Source organism: Montipora foliosa, chromosome 1, assembly GCF_036669935.1.
Source record: "Montipora foliosa isolate CH-2021 chromosome 1, ASM3666993v2, whole genome shotgun sequence".
NCBI lineage: Eukaryota > Metazoa > Cnidaria > Anthozoa > Scleractinia > Acroporidae > Montipora > Montipora foliosa.
In genome coordinates this window covers 24,971,614-24,998,891 of record NC_090869.1, presented here as the reverse complement: position 1 = coordinate 24,998,891, position 27,278 = coordinate 24,971,614, and the positions used below count along the sequence as shown (strand labels likewise).

General features: G+C 38.9%; 2 protein-coding genes across 2 annotated transcripts; both read left to right on the top strand.

Moving 5' to 3' along the window:
* LOC137994551 (dnaJ homolog subfamily A member 2-like) lies at positions 1–22,161 on the top strand. Its single transcript, XM_068840137.1, has 12 exons — positions 1–117; positions 213–272; positions 366–471; positions 729–788; positions 2,649–2,703; positions 4,482–4,562; positions 6,981–7,114; positions 7,865–7,941; positions 11,061–11,126; positions 13,778–13,976; positions 16,797–16,924; positions 18,670–22,161. Exons 1-12 carry the CDS (start codon positions 49–51, stop codon positions 18,847–18,849), a joined length of 1,215 nt encoding a protein of 404 aa, XP_068696238.1. The 5' UTR covers positions 1–48; the 3' UTR covers positions 18,850–22,161.
* Positions 22,162–23,080: 919 nt separating this feature from the next.
* On the top strand, positions 23,081–27,073 carry LOC137976518 (peptidase M20 domain-containing protein 2-like). The gene is made up of 3 exons (XM_068823894.1): positions 23,081–23,475; positions 24,701–25,183; positions 25,456–27,073. Exons 1-3 carry the CDS (start codon positions 23,145–23,147, stop codon positions 25,854–25,856), a joined length of 1,215 nt encoding a protein of 404 aa, XP_068679995.1. The 5' UTR covers positions 23,081–23,144; the 3' UTR covers positions 25,857–27,073.
* Positions 27,074–27,278: the final 205 nt, after the last annotated feature.

Here is a 27,278-nt window from a genome sequence, read left to right as displayed (position 1 = left end):
TCATGGTTACCGGCGTGGTCACACAACAGTTGCCACTTTTTGCCCAATATGGCGGACACGCGGCTCTACGAAATTCTCGGTGTAAGTCCGAATGCGAACGACACAGAGATAAAAAAGGTGAGCTGGAAAGCTATCTCAGAGCTTGAGAAGTCCCCTTAAAATTATATATCGATTGTACTACTTCTGACCGCTTTAAATGGTAAAATTCGCAGGCTTACAGGAAGCTCGCCAAAGAGTATCATCCTGACAAGAATCCGAACGCTGGTGACCACGTAAGTCACTATGCTTTGAATTTGTTGAAGTCTCTCACCAGCTATTTTGTGCTTATGTATTTTCTAGTCTAAATTCTAATCTCTTTTCTACAGTTCAAAGAAATCAGCTTCGCGTACGAAGTTCTTTCAAACCCCGAAAAACGCGAACTTTATGACAAATACGGAGAGAAAGGACTCCGTGAGGGAGCTGGAATGGGTGGTAAGTCCTGATGTTGATTCAGGTCTAATTCGTTTTGTTTTTTGCAATGGGACCTACTTTCTTTTCGTTGAATAATGCAGACGACCCATAATTTTCTTTCCGCTTTAAATATGACGTGTTGTCTGTCGTATTTAAGTTAAAAGGGAGGCTGTATTAGTTGGAATTGCGAATCGTTTCGCGTGAGCTAAATTTAATTCCCTTTCTCTTGTTTCTCTTGTCTTAACTTAACGCTTGATCTATCGATAATTTTTCCACAGGTGGTGGCATGGAAGACATTTTGTCCCATATTTTCGGTGGTTTTGGCGGTGGAATGTTCAGTAAGTCGATATTTTGATCCCGTTGGCGCCTGAACATTTACTGTTCTAAGCATGTTTAGAATGGACCACAATGCCAAAATACTGAATCTCTACCGGAAGTAGGATTAAGCTAAGAAGCGAAAAACTGACAAACGATTTAGGTGTTTCGCGTTCTACGCAAGTCGCAGATCTCGATTCGGAAACAATACGACAACTTTATCAAATACGAAAAAAGTACATGCACTGTTGAGCCGTTTTAAATCATCCGAAAACGCGCTGGAAGTCGTCTCGCGGGTAATATTGGTGTCAAGATTTCGATATCAGCCCTTCTCTCGGTGATGTATTAGAGCTTTCCACCTTCATTTGCGGCTTCTTTGGCTTAGCTACGTCATGAACTAATCCTTTTATCTTGTTTAGGCTGGGGAATTTCTGTAATGCTCAGTTTTGGGAATGATTTGAGTTCCTTTGCGTTGCGAAAAGTTCATGAAAATTCATTCAGATATCATTGAACTTCAAGCAAAACTCAAATTTGATCTTGGCCTCAGATGTGATTCTTTTAGTGTTCAAACATAACAATCTAAGAGTACAGTTGTCATATAATCATAAGTATCTTAAAATGTGTCTTGGATGGAATTACTTCAGAAATGGTTGTTTTGAATTGTGCTCTTTACCTGTGGAAAATTGATGACATTCTTGGTAAATTGCTATTTTTTCTATACGAAAATAGCAAATTAAATTGTTTTTGAAGAGCACTGTAATATCTTGTCACCAAGGAAACTACCAACAAACCTTTGCGTTGGAATTTTGATCACTGAATTAGAGATATTTAGATGTATTGTAGTTCTTTTTACCCCAGTACAGGTGTATAAATATGCCTTATACTGTCTATGAAATTATGGCTCAGATAGGTGATTGCATCATGTTTGATAAATTAAAGTGTTTGACTGTGTGTATATCTGTTTTGAGGAAACAAGTTGTAACATGTGTCTATTTTTGAAATAGTTATTTAAAATGTAATTGGTCATTAAATCTATGATAATCATTGTATAATAATTAAGCAGTGAATAGCCCAATTTCTATACATGTATATTAAAATTCAGTCCTAAACAAAAGGCATCATCTCGAGGCTCTGGGGAATAAACTCATACAAATCCTTATATTTATTCCCCAAAGCCTCGAGACGATGCCTTTTGTTCACGACTGAATTTTTATATATATCGAAATTGGTTAATTAAAAACAAATTTAAATTAGCAGAAGGACATTTTTTACTGATTGTTGCCTGAGCTTTTACCTTTTTGTTGTTGTTTCTTTTTTTATGGTTGAATGAATTCACATTTTTGTTTAAGCTTGAAGGTTGACGTTCCAGTTCTCTTTAAACTAACTAGAAATTTTTTAAAGAGTTTTGTTAGGCAAAGGTTTTCTTGTTGCATGCATTGGCTAGTATACTGTTGGCATTTGAACTGTAATTTGCAGCATTCCTCATGAACTTTTTGGTCAGCGTGCCTTCGGGGAATTTGAAAAAGCAAAGTTGGAGTCAGTTCTTGTGGATCCATCTCATGTTTTTTTTGGGTCAGCCGGTCACCTGGATGGGCTCATCTGAGGCCTGTGTGTTACTTAGAACATTTGTTACTCGTATTCCATTTCCTCTTTCAATAATACTATTTTTAATCGATTGTATGTAGTTTTCATTCAAATGGGGGTTTAAATCTGTAACATGAAAGTAGATGATATCTGTCCTTGGATTTTAAAGATGCAACACTTGGGTTTAAAACAAGTGCAACATGGGTAGTACTTAGAACATGGGTGGAAGCTTAAAGGTGAAATTTTTTACGTCTCACCATGCAGTGATTAAATCTTACATTTTAAAATATATTTTGAAGGTGGTGGATTCAGACAGAGGAGAAGACGAGGAGAAGATCTGTTTCACCCTTTGAAGTAATGCATGTTTTTTGTGTGTTTCCTTTTTTGTATATACTATGTACAAACTTGTAAACTTCTCAAAAATTTTTTAAGGTAAGCTTCATTTCAAATACTTATTGAAGTTAAACAACTGTTGTGAAAATATGGTGGCATTTATACAGGCCAGATGCACATGGCCTTGCAGCATGTAACTTGCAACTCTTTTCCCTGGAACAAAACTGGAGAATTTAGGACACCGCGATGATATGCCCAAATATGGACAAAAATAAGGTAGAGACTGCACATGTGGGAAATGTGCAAGCTCCATCCTACGTTACATCCAATTATGGAAATTTTGAAACTCGAAAAACCCCAGCTCTGAACCAGAGTTGAACGCTTCAAGGTCATCAGCTTCTGAACAGGCTTAAATGATGGTTGGGGCCATGCATAAAAAAGGAGTAATACAATTTGTATCTTAAAGGTAAACATAACTTTAGGTTGTTTTATTGGGATTAATAATTTAAACTGCAAGCAGTTTAATTTGAATCCTTTGAAGTTTCTTATTAGAACACTATTCCAACTGTTTTTGGTTGAGATACAGTTATTGCCAGACTTCTTTGGACTGTTTAGAGCGATCATTGTCAAAAGCTGGAGTCATGCCTAACCACTTTGGAAAGAACCTAAAAACCACAGCAAAGGCAACCCACGGTTTTCGACCTCCTCATTTATTTTGGAGCCCATTAAAGAGGTTTCTCAACCAATGTAAAACAGTTTTCTCCCAATGATGATAAAAAGTCCAACCTCACCAAATGACCCAAAAAGGTTAGCAAGTCACCAGCTTCTTGCTAATGGTGATTGGAGTTGTACCATTGCTGCCAATCCATTTTACATGTATTAATGTAACAGCGTTTTTGAACCTCTATATTGAAAACCTAGTCCAGCCTACAGTAAAACTCTCTGTGTGTGAATTGAATTACTGCTGCATGTTTTTGTCCTGACCCATTTGCTCATAAATAAACTCTTTTACTCTTAATCCACCTTAAAATTCGTGACCTTAGATTTTATTTTTGTCAGAGTTAATTTGATCAAAAAAGGATTATTTTAAATGATCTCTTTTGCGCAAGGCTTAACATCTTAAAAGGTACTGAAAAGTTGATACAATTGGCACTGCCATTTCGATACAGTTTCCACTGCCATTTTGCCAATGGAATGGATTGAAAATGGGATACAATCCAAGGGGAAACTACTATCCTTATGAAATAAAAACTAAAATAATATGGTATGTTTCAAACCTGATTAAACTTGATTAACCCATGTGTTCACCCATATATATATCTAAAATAATGTATTAATTAATTTAATTATTTTAATCTTGGTGAAGCAGGTAAGCATTCTTATGTCACAGCTAACAAGATGTTACATGGCAAATGATAAAATCTCTTTCATGCTGCTTCATTTTTTGGAGTTGACACATTCTGATTAAAAAGAGTACTTTTTCATTCTGTTCAATCTGTTCATAATTCTGTTAGTTGCAACAGAGCACTTTGTGAGCTATTTAAATTGTGTACCTGTAGCAGTGACAAGATGAAGAAAAGTTGGAATACTGTTTATGAAATGAATTGCTGGGCCTTCTTCAGTATATTGAGAATAGAAGAGTTATGATTCCAAAAATTACAAATCCTCAATAAACATTTCATTCTAGATTAATATTATTATTATAATTGTGTCATAACTGTAAGATATTACTCAGGGTAGATTTGGTGATGAGTTTTAGCATTTAACATGTATTAACTGTTTGTGTTTTCCTTTGACAGAGTTACATTAGAAGATCTTTACAATGGAAAAACAACCAAATTGCAACTTAGTAAAAATGTTATTTGCACAGTTTGTAAAGGGTAAGTGAACCACTCATTTGTATAACGTGGAAAACATTTGTTTTTTTGCGGCCAGGGCAACATAAACAGAACTTAGGGTGCTGTTAAATTGTTTGGTTACCTTTTGTGCACTTGCAAAAGTATGTGTAATCACTCATTGTAACAAATACCTTCAGCTAAGAATCTTGACATATGAAAGTACCAGTTAACTCTTGGAAAGGAGCTTTTGCTAATGTAGAGGAGGAATGTTAGAATGATTTTGCACCTGGGTGCACTTGTGTTATACAAAAGGACTCTGGGTCCCTGATTTGATGTACATGTATTGTTACCGTACCTCAAGCAAAGAGCCCCACACTGGGATCATCAGGCCCTGGTGTATCACTTCTTAATAATATTCCTGACAGGACCTTCAGTTTCTCATCCTTGTCTGAGAGGCAGGACTACATGTATCTTGTCAGTTATGTGAAGACCCGGAGTGTACGTCTTGCTGGAATTGGATACTAGAAAGGTCTCCTGCACAGAAATCTGATGCTCTGTCTACTCAGTACTGAATTAACCAGTCACTTCAATAAAGGACCCCCATTCATTGAGGAGCTTAGTGCTTTATGTCTTTGACATGTGTACAAAATCCTGAAACTGCTACTTCATTAAAAATCAAAGCTTGCTCTCCAGAAACTGAAGTTTGTTCAATGGAATGCTCTAATGACCAATGCAATTGATTGTGTGTGCAGTGGATGACTTCAACTGCCGTCACATCATTATGGTCTTCAAAATTATAATGTGCCAGCCAAGCATTTGAAAGTGCTGGTACAGGGGGGTCTCTACAAAAAATTGATTGCTGTATGAATCAGTTTTGTTTATTTATGATTGTTGGAGCATACCAAAGACAAAAAGCAAAGTTTTCCTTACTGGGAGGCAACCTACAACCTTTCAATATTATCCATAAAAAAATAAAACTCTACTGTTGTTCTTCAGAGGACACCTAGGTGCTAGGTAGGAGAACACAAAAGCATGCTTTAAAAGGCATTATACACCCTGTACCTTTGCCACATACATGTATATGCAGAACAATGATTATTTTTGTCAATCAATCCTCTTTGATAATACAATGTATGTGCAATAAAATATACTGTAAAGACTCGTGTGTAAGCCGCACCTTTTTGCTTTTGGGACAAAAATCGCAGGTGCGGCTTATACATGAGGCCATTGCTTTCAGAGGGAGTAAACTGGCTTTTAGGGGTCACAAATTGAACTGAAAACCGTCAGTAGCTAATGATTTAACATGTTGAAACCTATTGTCGATCACTGCTTTCGGGAGAAGTGGTGGCTCCCAAAGGAGCTATTTGTTTGCATGTTCAGGTTCTTAATTCGAATCTTGCTTGCCAGTATTTCTTTAAAGCATTTCATTTGCACTTTGTTTGAGCAGTTGAACTCTAATTAGCATGGAATCTCCATTCCCCCTGCACAGCTGCTTATGATGTCATCTACGACCGATCACCTCAACTCTGATTTCTCCACTACGTGCAAGAAAATACCACACTATTCTGGAGAAATCGCAAGGCAAATGGCCGACCACTTCATTGCCCTTCAGTACGTTCTCGGCATGTTTGTCCATGAGTTTTTTAAACTCTTTTTTAGCAACAAGTTTTCCTCCGATTGATGGCTTCCATTCATCTTGATAAACATGATATCCACACACAGCTGATGCGGAAGCGAACATTTCCATGTCCAGACTTCCTTCGTTAAATGTTTGCGTAGTTACTAAGAAAACGTTTTTCATTGTTCTCCGGCACTTTTTTCTTGCAAATTAAATTATCTTTGTTTCAACTGTGGGCTTTAGCAATGAAGACAACTGTTGTCAGTCACAGGGAGTAGGGAAATTGATTAAAGAGAAAATTTTAAAAGGAGTTGATTAACTTATTAATGTCGCTGTAAATACACGACATTAGATTTCGTCAAGTTTATTGTTAACATCTGCAAGCAAATGACCAACATTTTTTTACAAGAGTGTTTTTTTGGAGTTCTTAGTTTTTGCAAAACCATGCTTGAAAGTTGGGGCTTATACACGAGTCTTTATGGTAGTTGTCTCTTTTGTGTTTTGTCCTCAATCATTATTAACGTTTCTGTTTTGCGTTACTTATTGACCGAATGCATAAATGGCGGCCAAAAATTTATTCTTTTGTTTATGTGCTAATTAGACTTGCTAGCCTCGATCTCAAGCAACATTTCTGTTATATTTTGTCCATGCAAACAAGGCTAGTGAGGCTAATTAGCACATAAACAAAAGAATCTTTTTTTGGCCGCCATTTATGCATTCGGTCTATTGTTTGTTATCTATGATTAGACCTAATATTTGGGTGAAAGTAGGTTTAGGTGAAATCCATCCTACATAGTGATACTCTCAGCACTGACACAACATTGGCTTCTTGCTGTCTCCAGGGCTGGTGGAAAAACTGGATCTGTACGCAAATGTACAGGATGTAATGGGCGTGGTATCAAGGTTTCTATAAGACAAATTGGTCCTGGTATGGTTCAGCAGATGCAGTCGTCGTGTAATGAGTGCAGTGGCGAGGGTAAGACATTTGCATATTATTTTCTGAAGTAAATAATGGGGAGCATACATAACAATGAAGGCAATAATGACTCTACAAAACACTTAAAGCTTTATTGACTAAAAAGGTCATGCTGCCTGTACTGCTAATTTTGCTTACTCCCTAGAAGGTTCATACATGTACAGCTGTAAGATGTTTTCTCTTTTGGGTCAATCATTTTGTGGAAGCTACGGTACATGTACCTTCACCTCTTGACTTACACCCTGCCTTTCTTGGTTCTGCCTTCATCCTTTTCAAAGTTGTTTTTGGTCTGTCTTATGCCCTCTTTCCTTCTGATGTCCGTCAAAGCCACCCCCCATCCCTTTCGTGAATGAATGTGCAGCTACCTTATCGGGCATTTTTTTCCCTATACTCTGGAAATTACCAATGTTGTGGGTTAGACGACAGTGTGAGTATATTACATGTACATGTACCTTCAATCCCTCTTTTCATGTAAATTATTTGCTTTATTAAACAGCCTTATTATTGAACCAGTTGCAGTTGCTTTGCTGATCAACCATGATAAATCATGGGTAATTTACAGAATTCTGCTAACATTGTTTGGTGCCCACAAACCATGCGTATGAGCCAGGTTGCAAAAATCACTGAGTGGATTCCACATGTCTTGTGGTGAGCTTGAAAAAATTCGGCCTTGATATGACTGAGTAACTAAAATATGGGAGAGAAAAAGGTCTCATTCTCTTGTCTTATTCTCCTGTTTTAAATTTGTAGGTGAAGTTATAAATCCAAAAGATAGGTGTAAAAAATGCCAGGGGAAAAAAGTCTGTAAAGAAAGCAAAATTTTAGAGGTAAGTGGATAGTACGTCATTTTAAAGAGCATTACCTTACTTAATGTGATACTCACCATAGGCCATTGATATAAAGGATGTCCAAATTATTAATGCATAGGATCTTGTCTTAAATTTTCATTTACAAAACAGTATGTGTGTCATTTTAACATACCAACTCTTTAAAAAGATGCTTGTTGTGTTTGTGAAGAGAGCATGTTGTTTTCCTAATAAGATCTGTGCTGGCTGTTTTAATGATGATGAATATTGGTATATTTTTCATCATCACTCTCGCATTGCCTTGGCCTTGCTTTCATTAACATCCCATTCAGACATGTTCGGCCTTTTTGTGTTCTTAAGAGGCAGTCCATTATTATAATTTATTACTTATTTTTGTATTGTGCATTGTTAAGAGGCATTCCTCAGCCAAGAATCAGTGAAGGTGATGAACCCTCTTTCATTAGCATTCTACTCAGACATGTTGAGGCTTTGTATATTTTAAAAGGTGATCCCTCTAAACTTCTGTAACAATGATCACAAAATACTAAACCTTTAAGTGTTACATAAACTTTAAATCAAGCAAATTCTGAGTCAGAAAGGCCAGACATGCAAACTTTTATGAATAAAGTTCTTGCCCCAAGACAGTTTGATGCAACTCCAGAACCGCACCCCATTGATGAGTAAAATCGTCTGGCGTTAGACAGAGTGAAATCTATCCAGTCTCACTCCCGGGAGTTAATAGAGAGCTTTAGATTGTAGGATGAGGATGAGAACGAGTGCGAGATTTGACTTCCCGTTTTTAGCAAAAGTAGTAAGAAAATTTCTAACCCTGTCGACCGATTAATCTTACTTCTTGTTGGCAGCATAGGTTGCTCAGTTATTCTTATTGCTGGTAGCTGAGCCTTCTTGCTTATTGAAAAATGCTAAAAGTGCCATTGTGTTGTTGAATTGTTTTGACATTACGACTTTTTTTGCAAAACCTCATACTAAAATGATGGCGGTATCACATCTTTCCTGCCAAAATGATGCTGGTTTGCGCACACTCACTGTTGTTCTGTGAGGAAATCTCGTACTCATAGTCGTTCTTGTCATAGAATCTAAAGCTCTCCATTGTATTAATGAAAGATGCAAATAAATGTCAAGTAAATGGCTGCCATGACAGTTTAAAGGAGGGGGAGGAGTGGGTGTGCATGCCAAGCTTTGATTGAGTGATTGAGTGTTGAAATTTCAGGAAACATATTTTCTTCGCCATTGGCACAAAATACTGCATTTAACATTTTTTCTTTTGACTGGACAGTATCCATTCAAATGAGGTGATTCAAAAGTCATTCCTATCTTTAAGAATAGTGATGAAACTGACCCTAGTAACTGCTGCACTATTTCTGTTCTTTTCCTTTTTATTCAACCGTTTGAGAAATTGTTATATTCATGTATTAAATCTTATGAAAAAAGAAATGGATTTCTTTGCAGTGGTTGGTGTGGTTTTCATGGGAATAATTATGTCAACTCTACATGAAATTGTGTGTATTGATATTGTTAAGTTGGTCTAGAGTAATCTGAATAGCAAAATGTTTACTTGTGGCATCTTCCTTGACTTACAAAAAGGTTTTGATACAGTGGATAATTGTATTCTCTTGAGCTGGCAATATTATTTTTATGGTGTAAGGGGCCTGTTATGATTGGTTTTCATTGTATTTGAATGGTTGAGTGCATGAGGAGTCTCACTTTGAGCAGGAGTAACAAAACACTGGGATGAATGATTATTGACTTCTAGCATCCTGTCTTGTACTTTAAACCTCTGCTTTCAGATCATAGCCATCCTGGGCTGCCTGTCCTACTCAACCTATGAAAACTTATGTACATGTACATAGATTCTTGTTGTCAACTTGTTGTGAAACAAGAGTCTTATTCCCTCTGAACTCCCCCCCCCCCCCCCCCAACCCCCAACCCAGCATTTTTTCTGTAAAAGCTAAATCTTAACCTGCTGTAGTTGGCGGGATAGTTGGTTGCTTTGTTGTTTTGGCCATGAGTGAAAATCCTGGGTGCCTCATTTGCTGCAATTTTTGTATGCTGCCCACTTTTGTCACCTTGGTCACCAGTAATCACCTAATCAGAGGGAGGGCTGTAATTTGACCCTGTGCGAGAACAAGCAAAAAGGCACGAATGACAGTGAAAGGACTTGCCAAGTAATTCGGTAGAATTGATAGAGCATGGAGATAATAGGAAAACACGCCAACAAAGCCTGCAAAACGAGGTCGAAAGATGAAGGAAGGCAGCTCAAATGACTATTGTATTGTAGGTTGTGTGGCTGTAATCTGAAGCAATAATCATTTTGACAAGTTAAGAAATAATGCTATATCTCTGCTGAAAATTTCTATAATTAAGCCGTCTGGTAAAGGTAGCGAGAGAATATCCCGTCAGCTACATGTATGCAGCTGGCTGTATCTTGACAGCTCGTTGTGAGCAAGGTCATTAGTTCCTAAATAGTAACCAGGCAAAGCATACCAAGATAGAGGTTTTAGAGATTTTTAAAACAATTTTACACTAAAATATGTGGCTGGTGTTTATGGTACTTAACATCATTGTTTGATATAATGCAGGGTGCTGTTTAGTTAATTATCAATTCTAAGTGCATTTTGGATAGTTCATCTTTTTTGATGGCCAACAGAAGGTTATTTAAAACTTATGTAATAAGTCATCCTTTGCTTCAAATTGCTTCATTTTTTTGCAATCTGGAACAGTTTGTTGCCATTACACATTCAGTATATAAATGACAATATCTGCAGTAATTTCATATCTTTGGGCTATACTCCTAAAAAAACCTAAGAACATGACAGCTTCGAATTGTTTGTCCTTACTGGTACCACCAATTCATTTGTGGGGAGTGCCTTTTATTGGGACAACCTATGCTAGAGGTACATGTATTGACTTTGGCTAAGGCTGTTTAAAGCTAGTGAAGAATCCTTTGTTTCCAAAATGCAAAAACAAAGCCATAAGCTACTGCAAAATTTGACCCAAATGAAATCCAGGGTCATTTTCAATGACAGGATTAAGATCTGCCTTCTCAAATTAATGAGCTGAACGAGTAAGCATTTAATAAACAAGTGATTCACATTCATTGCTGGTGTTGATTCTTCCAGGTCCATGTTGATAAGGGTATGAATGATGGTCAGAAGCTCACATTTCGAGGAGAGGGTGATCAAGAGGTACTGTACCTGTACATGGACTGTTTATTAAAGTTTTTGTTTTTGCCTAGCAGTTATTGTCTTTGTTTAAAATTATTTTTTATAGCTCTGAAATTGTACTGTAGTGGTGTGGTGGCGTAAAGGAATCATATTTTTGTAATCATATTTTAGCGAGTCTTGGTCCACAATCATACAATTTGATAATTTCTTGAGCATTTCCATGCAAATCAAGTTCATTTACCTTTGAACCTTTTTGCACACGCTCACTTTGAAACAAAGATAAACAGCATATAAAAAGTTTTCATTATGAAAATATACTATGGAAAGGCTCTGGCCAAAATCTCTTTTGACTTGCAATTGAAAGAAAGGCCAGTCTTGAAACGTAATGAATTACCACACTTAATTTGTCATAATTTTTGATGTGCGAGCTTTTTATAATGGAAGTTACCTTTAATTTTTGGGGAGCATAATTTTTTGCATGGTGGTGAGGGTACTCTCCTCCCGCCAATGTGGCTTGGGTTTGATTCCCGGACTTTGGTGTGGATTGAGTTTGCTGGTTCTCTACTCTGCTCCAAGAGGTGTTTCTCTTTGGTACTCTAGTTTTCGCATCTTCCCTTTTAGGGGTGCAGGGATGGCGCAAAGGTGAGAGCACCTGCCTCCCACCAATCTGGCTCTGGTTCGATTCCCAGACTCTGTGTCATGTGTATGTTGAATTTGTTGCTTCTCTCCTCTGCACCTAGACGTTTTTCTCGGGTACTCCAGTTTTCCCCTCTCCTCAAAAACCAACATTTGACTTGATTTGTGGTAATTATTAATTTCAGGTTACAGTGTCCCCACTTAGTGCTCCAGCGCTAGAACGACTAGACACTTCAATAAGCTTCCTTGCATTCCTTTCCTTTCCTTTTCCCCAAAACCAATGTTTGATTTCAGTTGATTTGAGTCAAATTGATTTGATTTCTACGCTTATTATCCCCAATTAGTGCCCAGTGCTACAAGACTACACACTTAAATACTACCATTTTCGAGCTACCATGAACGGCTAACTTTTTTCCGCGTTTTTCAACGCTTAAAACATTCAAATTTGTTTAGACAAACTGTCCCGTTTTTAAATTGAACGCAACTGGCAAAAAACAGTTTGCTTGATCGCCTCCACGCCCTTTCATATTATAAGCCATTCAAGTTTGCTTTGGCAGGCTTTTCCAGAAATGTAAGCTCGTCCTTTGTTGACATTCATAGTCGATGCATAGTTTTTCAAACATGTGTTTCACCTGCAGAAACGCACAGGGGGAGCTGTCAAAACTTGACATGTTCACACTCTAAACGTTAATTGGTTCAATTAAAAACGTGACAGTTTGTCTAGACAAACTTCAGTGTTTTAAGCATGGAAAACGCGAAAAAAAGTTCGCTGTCCACGGTAGCTCGAAAATGGTAGTAAAGTTCATAATTGTCATTTTCAACCTTTTACCATTTGCCACTGTACAAACACTATTTTGCTGGACTGGGTTTTTTTTTATTTGGGCAAGCATAATGATGATAAGCCATGGTTATATCTGCAGTCTGACAGCATTGTTTGACGAGATCTCCATGCTGCCTTCCTTCTGAATGCACTACCCAAAAATTCCGTCTTTCCCTTTGTTTTCTGTTAATGTGTAAACAGTGCATGCTTTGGAGAGATTTATTTATTGACGGTGACTTACATGTAGGGATACTCGGAAAAAATCGGAGTGCTCCTTTGTAAAAGTCGAACCTACAACTTTCCGATTACTAGTTCGGATTCTCTGCCAACAAGCGATAGGAGACTCTTGGGAGCCGGACCATTTCACTAGGTTTATGTTTAATTGCTTGTTTTTGGTGGCATTGCTCTTAGCTTTCAAACCTTTATAGAAGAGTTTTGAAACTTTAAGGAAACGTTTGTAGTAAAGTTTGACACTTTCAGTTGCTCAAAATCTAACTAGCTGTTACAAATATATAAAGAAGAAGCCCCATTCAGTACTCTTCTATTGCCAGCATGTCGGAAATTGTTGGTTCCAACCTCCTCCGACCGCAGCTAGTTTCTTTCTTGTCCCCAAATTGTTGAAGTGCGTATTTTGTTGTTGAAGTTGACATCGCTTTTCGATGTTGGCTTTGAGATGATTTATTGTCGTTGATGTTGACTTACTTTTGTAGTTGAATTAGTCATGCTTTACGTGTTGGTCATTGTATTAGTTGAATTTAAACAAATCTCATTATTGACCTAGGGAGAAAAATGTTGAACTGCAGATTGGTTGTTGATGTTGGAAGCTATTTTTGATTTCTTGAATTTTGCTCCATTCTGCCAACCATAACATGGTGTTTTGGGATGCACATTCGGGGCCTTGACAACTAGGCTATGTTGCCTCCATGACATGCATGTGTGCAGATATAAGAGAGATGATAACAGAGAATTGGGCACTGTCTAACCTTTGAGACAATCACATGTAGCGGTAGTGCTGAGTTGAGCAAGTTACATTTACATACAATGTAAAGCTTGCTGGTGCAGTGACCTTATTTTAATTCTTTGCGTCTTTGGTCTCGGGGTGGGTCATTTTAAACTTGACTTAGTCGCTGTTTTTTTTTCGTAGAATAGGAACTTAATAATTATTACTGTTTTTGCTCTTGCCGATCGACTGATCATGTCTTTCTGTCCTCTGTAGCCTGGTGTGGAACCTGGGGATGTTATCCTGGTGCTTCAACAAAAAGATCATGATGTTTTTACGAGAGAGGGGGATGATCTGTTTATGACAAAGAAACTTCACCTCGCAGAGGCACTGTGTGGCTTCCACATGGTCGTCAAGCACCTTGATAAAAGAAATTTAGACATAAAATACCCAGCTGGTCAGGTTATAGAACCAGGTTTGTGTTGCTTTTGCTCAGCTTCAGGTCCTATCCAATGGAACATATGCCAGTATTTTAAAATCCAGCCATCCATGGAAGGGGAGAAAGAAAACCATAAGAGTTTAAAACAGGGATCTTAAGTTTTTAACTTCTTTCAAAGGCTTTTTTTTGCTGTGGAGCAGTTGCAGGTAGTTAAGAAACACGGTTTTACTCTGTCGTACAGTAATTCTTTTTGACAACGTCAGCATTGAATCAAATGGAAACTAAGAAAATTAAAAACAATTTGGATTTTGAATTTTAAAAGCACCCTTTTTCTAAGTAATTAACTTTGCTCTCTCATGGAACAATGCAAAAGTACATGTAACTGGCAAAGTGTTTGGTGAAACGGGAGAACGTAAGCAAGGATGACAGCAATGACTACGACAATGTTATCTTAAAACATTAATTTTGCACATTTGTGATAATTTTGTACTCCAAGTCGTTGGGCATGAAAAGAGTATGAACGGTGTGGATGTTTAGAGAGAGAATGGAAAATTTAACATCAGGGGCCCGTTTCTCGAAAGTCCCGAAAACTTTTCATGCCCGAAAAGCCGTTAGTGAAACTGCCAACCGCTTGTTTTGGAAAGCCGATCTTTTAACATGTTTTCAAGCTAATTAAAAGAAACAAGTCTGTGAAGTTTGACGACTTAAATCCTCTCCGTTCTTGAGATACAGAAGAAATTGTGACACCCGAAAATGGCCCGTAAAGCTTCGGGCCTTTCGAGAAACGGGCCCCAGGCCCCAGTTGTTCAAACGATGGATAGCGCTATTCGCCCAATAAATCACTATGCAGTGGATAAGTCATAGCGAACCCAGTTGCGCTATCCAATGGATAGTGATTTATCCTGTGGGTAGCGTTATCCACCTTTTGAACAACTGGGGCTTGGTGTTTCATGTTCTCTGCGTAACCACGAATCTGTCGTTCTAGGGATAGGAATGGCTGAGAAATGTACCAAAATGTGAAACACACATGCTGGCCTGAAACAGCCTTTGTTCTTGTTCGTTAAACCTATTGTTTTGTGGCGTTCTCATAGCTTCTGTCATTGTCTTTGCTCCCAAATAATAAGGATTGCTGTGTAAGGAAAAACAGCACTGGTTGTGGACCTTTGTCACCCGGCGCCCATGCTTGTCAAAGACAATAGAGTTCGTACCCCAAGCCTCCAGTTGATGTGTTTGGAAGCGAGTCCAGGGGGCGCAAAACGAAAATTTTCAGTCCCTCGGGACTCAAAATGGTCAGCATGCTAAAAAGACCTATGAGATCTCGTGTATACTGCAAATCCTGATACTGTTCTGTAATTTGGGTCCTTATCCCTCTATTTTGCACATTCAAGTGAGATACAATGAAGCAGAAGATCTGCATGGGATTTATAATGGTTGCAATTCTCATAACCACAAAAAATGAAATGAATTTTTGTATCTCTTACTTTAGTCTAATGATGACGATGATGATGATAGTTGTGATTAAAAATTTTCATCACATACGGGGCAAAATTAATGAATGCTGATTGGCTTAGACGGAGGCTATGTTTTCCTTAATCACGAGGGCACTTTTGGTAATCACGAGGGCATGATTACTTGATCCTGATTGCATGGTTAACAGTTCCTTATCCAGAGCAAGTAAAGTTACAAAATAATCTTCTTCCAGATTAAACTTCTTTTTTGTCCACTTATAAAAATAATACAATTTAAGCGCTATTTCTGTGACAGCAACGATTTATTGAATTGAACTTCAACCGAATGGGAGCGTGTTGATTGTCATTTGTCGCGGTACTGAACGGGCTTCCGTCAATAACTTTGCCCTTTATGTGATAAACGTGTAATCGCAATGTGCCCTCGTGCAATTAAGGATTAATTTCACTTGTAAGTTCAAACTGTTCCAAATTGCTCTCGTCGCTTTGCGAAAACTTCAACTTATCCTCAATTGCCCTTAGGGCCATGCGATTACACATACAAAGTGCTACTCTAACCAAAAAATCGTATCCCACAACCACGCGCGGCCTTAGGTGTTTTTTCCAGACTCCCTGCAGTATTTCCATCGCCAAAACTCAACAAATCATTCCGTGTCTACCACATTTCCTGTTACTGAATGAACATTCAAGTAGACCCGACGAGCTCTAACCTCGCCTCTGCCATGTTGAATTCGAAAATAAGGTTGCGCGTGGTTGTGGGATACGGCGTTAAAATTTTTCTCCCCAGCCCTCCGAATTACGTCGCCAGATCACCTAGCTGGATCGAGGAGACAATGACGTCAAAGACTCAATAGTTTAAGAATGCAGTGCGTGTGCACGCGGCTGAATTAATATGCAGTGCGGGAGTTTCGGGCTGCGTATATTAAAAGATGCATTTACACGATGAAGCTAGTGAGTAAATGACGTCACTTTCCCTCGATCCAGCCCTCTGAGGTCCAATCGGTCAGTTTTGGACGTGAGTAATGGCGGACCGTGAAATCCAAAACTTACACTCGTAGTAAACCGCCTTTGGATAAAACTCAAAGTTTTGCCAGTCAGGTGTTAAGCAAACGCACTTTTGAAATCTGAAGGAAAAAAGGAGGTGATGTTTTGATCATAGTAGCACTTAAATGCATTCTTTGATTACACCGACCCACACCATGCACCACTTTGTACTTGTATATGTACATGTATTTTAAGTAATGGTCTAGACTATAGGGTTAACCGAGTATTCCTCAAGCTTTTCCTAACCATGTCCTGGATTTGACTTGAAAGTCCTAAAAAAGGGTTTTTCCTAGAAGGCTGGACATCTGTACATTCAAATTCTTGTATGGTAATTTTTGCATTGTAGGTTGTATAAGAGGGGTAGTAGGAGAAGGCATGCCGTTTTACAGAAGACCTTTTGACAAAGGAAACCTCTACATCAAATTTGAAATTGAATTTCCACCCAACAATTTCATACCCTGTGACAAAATATCGGTGAGTATTTCTGCATTGAATTTTCTTGCAGGTTGCTTGAAGTTATTTTAGTGTGGATTCTTTCCAGTCTTGTTTTGCACTGTTGAAGGTGTTCACCTAAAGTGTATACACTTTTGAAGCAAAGCAAATCTGTTTAAAAGTTTCAAGTGTGAAGGATACGAAAATTTGAAGAGTCGACATGAAATAATAGACCTCTTTAGCTTGTACGTTTTGTTTTTCCAGTTCAGACCACTAGATGTTCTAAGGGAATTCTCCATTTGTTTTTGTTCAAACGTTATTTATACATATGCACGTGCATGAGACGACCCTTGAAAGAAATTGTTCCCCGCCGTAACATCACGTGGTCTGAAATGGGAAAACAAAACGTACAAGCTAAAAAGGTCGATTGTGGCCCTCTGCACTTTTTGGTGCACCACTGGGACTTGTTAAGTAAGGTGGATAATACCTGGGCGAGTTCACCCCAGTTTGCTCTCATGGCTCTGTATTCGTGTACATGATACCACCAGAAAAATGTCACAGCGAAACGAGCCATAACGGCTTGAGTTCGCCCCGGTTCTTGTGCCGGAGCGAGAAACTTCATTCCAGTGCGAAGACCCACAACAGTGTCTTGTAAACGAAGAACAACCACTCGTTTCGGTATGAACTTGACCTTTGGTTGGACTGGAACGGGTAGTAACAATATCTAAACCAAATTGAGGCTAGTAGGTCAAATTAGCATGAATGCCAAAGAAAGTTAAATCGGTCGCCATCAATGAAAAGTGGCCAGTGAACTTAATAGATTGTTGACCATTTTTTAGAAAATTTCTCATACTTTGGGATCCCACATGTTAATGAGGAAACTTTTTGGTTATCGAAAACTACTTTTGCTTCATTGAGTACTTAAATGGCTAACAAAGCTATGACATTAGGGACTTGGAAGATCTACTACGGCGACTTATAACGAAACCGTCACTTCAAGATGTATAACTTTGCACCATCTTAAAGTCTTTTGCGGTTATTTCATCTCGTGTTCACTTTGTAAAGTGTGGGCGAGTTGTCCTAAAATTGAATTTATACGAGCGGTTTCAGAGTAAAAATAACTTGAAAAAATGAAAGATTCGTATTTGTGTGCTCACGTTGTCGTTAAAACCTCAAATTTGGTGATTCCACGTTGTTGTTATGCGGAGCAAAGCAATAAAACGATTCTTAAAAATTCCTCTTTTTACCAACGATATTCTTGTTTTGTTGTCGTTTCTTGAACTCCCTAATAAATTGTTAGTACGGAGGCAGTGTCGCCTTGTTTTTAGTAGCCTGCAGAGCAGGCTTTTTTTGGCAGGCGGACGGTTGTTCAAGGTCTTAAAGTTCGTAATGGGCCGCCATTTTGAAAGCACGCAGCCCGTAGAGTGCAATTTTTCTGACTGGCTTGAGGCCTCTGTTAGTCTTGCTATCCAAGATGTCGGTCAATAGTTCTTACCAAAACAAAAATACGCCTTCTTTGTAGGCTATGTATTTAGGGGTGTGATACTTTCAAACTTTGAGCTTCCAGGTTGAAGTCAACTCAGACCACGAGCTGAAATCTGTTGTGGGTTTACCCGGTTCGACATCTCGGCTTCTTTTGTAAATAGCCAACTGGTCTGCTTCCTTCCAGTAAGGTTTCTCAAAGATTTGTTGGTATTTCAGTGGCGCAGAAAAGCCCTTGAGGAGTTCGGTTATTTAAGTACCTACGTGCAATATGGTTCATTAAAGACATTTTTTTTTCGTTTCAGTTACTGGAATCGTTACTTCCTACGCGACCGAAGCAACCCCCACCAGGGGAAGACGCAGAGGAAGTTGACCTCATGGAGCTTGATCCCAGATATCACCAACAGAGAAGAGGAGGAGGATTTGAGGACGGAAGTGATGATGAAAATGGCCATGGGCCACGTGTCCAGTGTGCGCACCAATAAGTCCAGACCTTGCCGCAGCTGTGACGATTTAGACTTATGCCTTCTTACTATCAGAGAAACTATTTTCAGGGGCTTCAAGATAGATTGTCTCCGACTCGTTTGAGAGTGATGTGTTCCGGACACACTTCAGATTGACAAACCATGGCACAGTATTCTGTTTTCATTTTCATACACTATGTACAATAATGATAATTATATGCATGTCAGATAGTCTTTCTGAGGAGAGATAATTTGTATCCAAATGGGAACAAATACCAGTAATTTTATTGTTATGTAAAAATCTCTGTGACGAGTAATGTATTGCCTTTTCGAAAACCTGGTTTACTCCTCCTTCAACACATGTAAAGCAGTTGATGAACATCGAATGGTTTAAATTATATGAGCACGTCGTGCATAATCAAAAGGGAGTTGAAGATCTATGACGCGACGGCAACGAAAACGTTGCATATTTAACGAGCAAAAACAATAGCTCTGCATGTGCATTTTTCATTTTTGTACATTTCTTTCACGTTTTCGGCAAATCTGCGACATGAAATGACCAATTCTCAAGTTGTACGGAGAACGTGAACACAAGGCAGCGAATTTGAATTTTCTGTCGCAGCTTCAACACCGCACCTCCTAATTCAGTTCCTGGAAAGTTGCGCTAGTTTTTAGGAGTTAGACAAACCGACATAATGACGGAAAAGATAAATGAACCGGAACTTGCAATTTTAAATGACCTTTTCGTCACTGTCGCGTCGTAGATCTTAAACTCCGTAATAGGGAGCTTATAGGGAGCTTACGAAACGACGACGCCGACTGCACCGACGACGCTACAAACAATAGGTTTAGTGAGCAAAAACAATGGTTCTGCATGCTCTGCACGTGCGTTGTACATTTTGGTACATTTCTTTGGGGTCATCTCCTAAATGACGACGTGAAATGACCAAATTCAAGGTTCTGTGGAGGACGTTTGCACATGACGATGAATTTTCAGTTCTCTCTGTACCCTTCCAGCCCACTTATACCAATGTAATTCCTCGACAGTTACTACAAATTTTTAACGCGAAACGACGTGAAGTAGTTTCGTAGTGATATGAATAACGCGAACTTGTATTATATAAATGAAGTCCTCGTAGCCGTCGTTGTCCTCGTTACGTAAGCTCCCTTATGCAAGGACGACGCCGCCGCGAACGAGAACGTCTAAAAATATTATTTTCCATTATTGTAATGACTTCGTTATAACATCAAGTCGTCCGGAATGAAAATTGTGTATGAATATTGCAGCAATAAAATTGACATGAACGGTGTGCCGTTTGGGAAAAAAAAATACATTTTTAATCTGGTTCTCACGTCCTCTTCACAACCTCAAGTTTGGTCAATTCACGTCGTTGTCAGGACGAGGACGGCAAAGAAATGTACCAAAATGCAAAACGCACGTGCAGGGCGTGCAGAGGTATTGTTTTTCGTCATTAAACCATTGTTTTGTGGCGTTCTCGTAGCCAACGCCATTCTTGCGTAAGCTCCCTGTTGATAGCGGTAATGTTTTGATAATTTGAGTCAGTTTTTAGTTACATGTAGAGGTCAGCAGCATTCCTACCGTTTGCTTAATTTCTTTTGTACAGATAACATCCGGTACATCTGTCGATTGCTAGCTAGCATTTGTAGTTGTGTATCATTTCTTAACAAAGTTAGGTAATCATTATTCGCGTAGTTCAACTGTGGAGCGTCTTAAGAATGATTTAACAAACTGTAGTTTTTAGCATTTTAGAGTGATTAAGCATTATTATTAGAGAGATTAAGCATGACGTTTACGGCCAACGGGAAACGGGAAATGGCAGGCTCCTGCTTGTCATAAAAGCGTGAAAATTATCTCATTTTAACTTGTCCCCTTCCTTTGAGAAGTTGCTTGATATATGGAGCTAACAGGACAGAAATGAGCTAATATCAAGCAGGATTCTTACATTTTTGGCAAAACCCTAATTTCACTCCGACGTTTGCCGTTTGGGGTAAACGTCATGCTTAATCTCTCTAATCTCTCTATTATCGTGAAACGGCAAACGCGAAAAGGTGGGCTGCCTCTTGTCATAAAAGCATGAAAATTATGTCATTCTAACTCGTCTCTCTCTTTTGAAAAAGTTACTTGATACCTGCTGCTAACACGCATGAAATGAGCTCATATCAAACGAGGTTCGTCCATATTTGGCAAAACGCTGACGTTTGCTGTAAAGGTGATGCTTAATCTCCCTATTGCTGTTGTATTCTGTTGACCAAGTGAATTTCAGTTCTTTTAAGTTTCTGCACCTGTCTTCCTCTTGAAATCGCTGTGACGCTCCATTGTTTACTTTGTTTAATTCACATACTAATTTGCTTGAGACAGGCCTTCGTTAAATCTATTGACAGCAATAACAAAAAGGACGCCTTGAACAAAGGTTCTTAATTTTGAAATTGCCATTTCCATAAGTATTAAAATATTATCGATCTAAAACGGACTAACTGTTGGGTAGCCAAAGTGCTTTTAAGCTTTTACATTCCATGCTGCATTTCCAGTTTTTATTTCCAAATTGTGCAAAGGTGCTACGTGTACGTGTACCAGACTCATTTTTTCAGTGATAGCTGATGAGCATTCACGTTGCTTTTGGTTGGCCGATCAATCAGAAAGTTATGGTCTTTTGCTGATGAAGCAAAAATACAAGCAAAGATTCCCCTGTGGCTGGCTGTCACTTAAGTGATTCATCGGAACACGAATCGTTGCATAAGAATAGAGCTCAAATGTTGGAAGATTTGTTAGGGACGTCAGCCAACATGTGTGACCGTGGTCGGGGGACAGAAACATGGCCTTTGTAACCTAATGTGACAAGTGAAATCTAAAATAATTAAAGTGCGTTTAGTGACAATAATTCCAAAGCAAGCTGGGTATATACCTTGTCATTAATGCAGAGAGGCCAGCCTGATTTTACGGCCTGTAACCAGAATCATTTTGCATCAAAATGAAGACAAAAATTGTTATATGATCATCTTGATTTTTTGACTGGTAAACGCACTCTTAACGTAAAATTCGTACACTTATATGAGAGACATCATCGATGGGGAACATTGTTAGCTTGCGTGTTAAACTACTACTGGTCCCTCTACTTTGTTAAGGGGGGTTAATTTTGCACGTACTTAAAAAAATCTGCGAGCGGGTTCTCCAGGTGTGCAAAAAAATAGGGGAAAAGAGATCATGCAAGGGGAGGTGAATTATGGGGGTTGTTAAATTTATAAGGCTGCGCATGCCCCAAACCTGTCAGTTGTTCAGTGGAAATAAAGTCTTGAAAGTTTTGTGCTTGGTGAGTGGAAGCGTCACTCTTTCTGCTGGTGGATTCGGTTGACCGCACTGTCATTCCCGTGTGACCGAGCCTCCCTCCCCTCCGAACAGAAATTAGAGGGGAATGGGAGGGGATGGAGATTGAAAAGAAAACGACCCTTGCCAGGTATGAGGCTGAAATATATAGGCCATTTTCGAAAATACCGTAATTTTGCATTTGCGTTGTTTCCAGTTTCTCTGGGGACTTACAATGGTCCTAAGAGAAAACAAAGACAATGCTTATGGACAAACAAAGTGTATTATGGTATTTTCGAAAGTAGCATGTTGGCCATCCCCTTCGGCTTTTCCTTTAAAAGCTGACAACGCAAGGTTCAGCAGTGCAATATTTGTTGATCAACTTCAATACAACAACATGACCTGAAACAAGGAGCTAAATCAGCTGTTGTAGTTCAGAGATGAATTAGAGATATGAAATGCTGTTGACTTGTGATATTTTCAATGGCTTTCACTGATTTTGAGCTTGGTTCGTCATAGCCTGATTCTCAGACGGTCTAGGGCCGGGTTCCTGAAAGGTGTAATAACTCTATTCCAGGGATAAATGTGCCTTATTCCAGACACATTTACCCCTGGAATAGGGTTATTACTTTCAGGAACCGGCCCCTGGTTAGTCTCCCTCGCAGCCGTTTTTTGGATGTCACGCAACGTTCCCCCAAGTTACTTTTGGGGGGACGTTGCGTGACATCCAAAAAACGGCTGCGAGGGAGACTAGCCCCTGGTCGCTCGTGTAACGAATCATTCTCGTCCCCATCGCCCTTTTCGTTTCTCTTGTGCCAAGGCCCCGCCGACTAAGAGAAACGAAAAGGGCGATGGGGACGAGAATGGTCACGAATCAGACTGGGTTAGTCTAGCCTGCTCCAGGCTCCCAAACACACGCAGTTCGTTCGTCCAGCATTACTTGTGTTATACTCTCCACCCCTCCCCCTACTAATTTCTGTCTCCGATTCAAAAGATGGCGGCACATTTACGAAATTTAAAGAAAGTGGCTCTTCGAGCAATAGAAAGGTATTCAGCAGAACTTTATCAGCTTAACCAAAAGATTTGGAAAACACCAGAGCTTGGCTATCAGGAAAAGTACGCTCATGAGGTGCTAACAGCATTCTTTGAGGAAAAAGGCTTCGAAGTTACAAGAGAATACACCATCGATACCGCATTTCGTGCGTCAAGTGGTGGATGTAGTAGGAGAATAGTTGGTTTGATTTGCGAGTATGATGCTCTTCCGGGAATAGGACATGCCTGTGGACATAATCTTATCGCCGAAGTGGGAGTAGGTGCAGCCTTAGGTAAGTAATACAAATGTTTTTATGAACAGGTTTTCGTGAGAGGGACGTCGTTATATTTATGATCCGAACCCCCCCCCCCTCGACTTACCCATCACCGCAAGACAAAGGGGAAAAATAAAAGGAAGAGATCAAGACAGCAGCGAAATCAGAGTACTCCCAACGATATTTCATGTTTTGCTTTTTTTGGCATCTTTTTAAGCCTAGTTTTCATGTGTCAGGAAATCCCCATTGATAGAGGATTTCATATGTGGAAAATTGTAGACGTCTTGATCGCCTGGCAAGGCCCTTCATCTAAAACATGTATGTTCCTATTTTGAAAGTGTCTAAATGACTGGCATCCAGTTAAGGTTTTCAAATCACTAAAATGACAGGCATATTGTGGTCAACTATTCCAAATAGCACTGAAAAAAGTACTTACAATAAGTCTTTGCACTCATTAATGGTTAGCACGGAGTAACTGGGATAAGTACCCATATCAGCTAAACACACAGGGCTTTCAATAGAAGCTGGTTACCGGCAGCATACCGCCGCCTGCTTTGCCTCACAGCACTGGCTAGTTTGCCTTGATTTTCACTAAAAATGCTATCATAAACTTGCCAAACTGCCGCCTTCGATGGGCTATCATGGACGGCCATTTCAGAAGTTATTTAAACCCCAGAACACATATTTTATTTTTAATGTAGTAAATAAATAAATAAAACAAATCACATATTAAAAATTTAGGATAATTGTGCGTCATTGGTTAAGCGGTAATAATTGGAGTGTCCCAAACACAAGAGAACTTAGTCTGAATTGGGTTTTCTTCCATTTGAAACAAACACTGAACTGATTTTGGGAAAATTTGGTGATAAGAGGTCGAGGAACAGATTTATCTCAATAATTGCCATGCAGCATACAAAAAGCAACCCAGCATAGGGAATAAGAGGTGTTCCTTTGACAAACAAACAAGGGAGGAGTTTGATGAATTTACATGTAACCTCTTGAATATCTAACAGTGTGACTTTTCCAGTATAGAATAAGCCTATCAGTGATTAATTGGTGTGAATTGACATCAACATCATGATCTCCTTTGAAACTTTATGCATTAATATTATTTTAATGATTACTGAAAGTGGAACCTCTGATTCATCCTTAGTCAAAGTATCACAGTCAAAATCCTTATGGGGAAGGGAAGGCATGTACTCTCACAATGGAAATCCAGATTGCTTTTAATTTGTTCTTTTAGGTTTAAAGGCAGCAATTGATTCATCAAATCAGGATCTGGGGAAAGTGATTGTACTTGGCACACCAGCAGAAGAAGGTGGAGGTGGAAAAATCCGAATGATTGAAAATGGTTGCTTTGATGAAGTTGATTTTTGTTTAATGGCTCATCCAAAATCATTTAGCTGTGTGTATCCAACTTGTCTGGCAATGCAAGATGTTCAGGTTACATTCAGTGGATTGTCATCGCATGCTGCAGCATTCCCTTGGGAAGGAATAAATGCATTAGATGCTGCAGTTATGGCATACAATGCTTTGAGTGTTCTGCGTCAGCAGCTGAGGCCAACATGGCGTTTTCATGGTATTATAACCAATGGGGGCAGCAAGCCAAATATCATCCCTGATAAAGCATCCATGGCATATTACGTTAGAGCTCCAACAGAAGAAGAGCTAAATGAACTTCGTGATAAAGTACACAGCTGTTTTTTGTCAGCAGCTCAAGCTACTGGTGAGTTTTTTTTACAAAGGGCTTCCTGACTTGTGGCAGAAGTTACCGGTTTGGTAAAAGAGGAAGCCTCAGAGATTTTGCTTCTAAACTATGGCTAGAAGTAACTTTTCACAGATGTAATCAAGTTGCCAAAAGTTAAAATCTTTATGCTGTTTATTGTCTCAGGTTACTATTCAAGAGCTTTTAAATTTGTCCATATTTTAGAACCTGATAGAACAAGGTGTTTTTTTTCTTGATAATTTCTTACCTCTTCCTGTACTTTCTTCAAACAGGTTGCACTGTAGATATAGAATGGAATTCAACATTTTACTCAAACTTAGAAACCAATGAGCAGCTTGCAAAAGTTTACCAAGGAAATGCAGAGGAACTAGGCCTTACTTTCCCATCGCGAGAGGAGCAAGCTAAAGCAACATTTGGCTCAACAGATATGGGTAATGTGTCCCACGTAAAGCCTTCTATTCATCCGTATTTTGACATTGAAACTTCTGTTGCTAATCACACTCCTGAGTTTACTGAGGCAGCAGGGACGAAAGAAGCTCATGAGCTGGCAGTTGTGCAAGCTCAGGTCATGGCATTGACAGCTTTGGATGTGTTGTGTAGTGAACAAATTTGGGAATCTGTTGTGTCTGACTTTGAAACAAAACATGGAACTTTGAAACCTTGGGCTATGTGATGTCAATATTTCCATTGTTGTGTCACTGATCTTTTAGACAACAATGGTATGATTTTTATGTGAATACCAGGAAGAAGTAAATTGAAGTAGTTACCCTTTGACCCCTAGGGGGTCCCCTGTTGATTGAGTAAAATTGTAAAAAGGGAAAGGCTCAGTATGGTCTCCCTTCTCATTTCTTGGGATTTTTAGCACAGACAATACTTTGTACGCATCCAAAAGGAGTCAAGTTGCTCTACATCTTACCTGAAGATAATAATAGGTACATTAATAATGATAATGATATTGTTACTGATGATAACTTGAGTGCGAATTACCTTCCAGAAAATAACAGATTATTCCTCTTTATAATTCTGTTGCACTGAGAATTCTAAATTAAAATTTTTTTTAAAGTTTTAAAATTCCATTGAAAAAGACTAACACACTGGCTGCAGCGGCACTTAGCGTGTTAACCAGGTTAAGGAGGCTCGAACCAGTTTCAATGCTTCCAAGTGACGCTCTTATTAGAAGCATCGGCGCCACAATGTTGTATCATGTATTGGCAATATTGTGGTACCAAGTGAAACACGAATTATTGCTGAACAAGATACAGTCATTATTGTGATGTAATATGTCACCGTGGCAATGGGCAAGCCCTGTAAAAACACCTTTTATTTTGTCTTTAGTTGCTTATATCTCGAAAACGAACTGGACAACCCCCATTTTTTATTTCTGAAAAGTAATCAGAAGGGCGTGATGAAACTTTGTGCAAAGTTTATAAAAATTCCGTCTGGTGGATTCAGAGCCACCTCGATTTTGTGATTTTTTAAGGTAGCTCTGAATCCTCTGAACATATTTTTTTAAAACTTTGCGAAAAGTTTCTTTGTGGCCCTCTCTTCACTTTTCAGCAATAAAAAAGGGGGGTCACCAAGTTCGTTTTTGAGATATGAGCAATTAAATCCAAAATATAGGGTGTTTTTGCTGGGTTTCGCGTTGCCAAGGTAACTTATTACATCACGATAATGATCACATGTTGTTTTGAAATAATCGGTATTTCATATGGTACCATAACATTGCTGTTATGTGATACAGTGTTGTAGTGTTATTCGATCTAAACAGGGAGTCTTCTAAATGTTGAAACCCTTTCGAGCCTCCTTAAATTTAAAATTGCTGGGTTAAAAAACGTAACCCGGTTAACCCACCTTTAACTACCCAGTGAGGTGAATTAAAAATACCTAACCCGGTTAAGAAAATGTATTGTTTTTGCGTTAATTTGCGTAACCCGGTTAACTTTTGAAGGGTAATGTGAAGTGCTATTTTCTACCCATGTAAACCATGGAATTGGGCCCACACAAGGACAGAGAAAAGCTCTGGCCGGGGTAGGAATTGAAACCACGACTTTCGGGTTAGATCACTGCTCCTCTACCGACTGAGCTACAAGGTCAG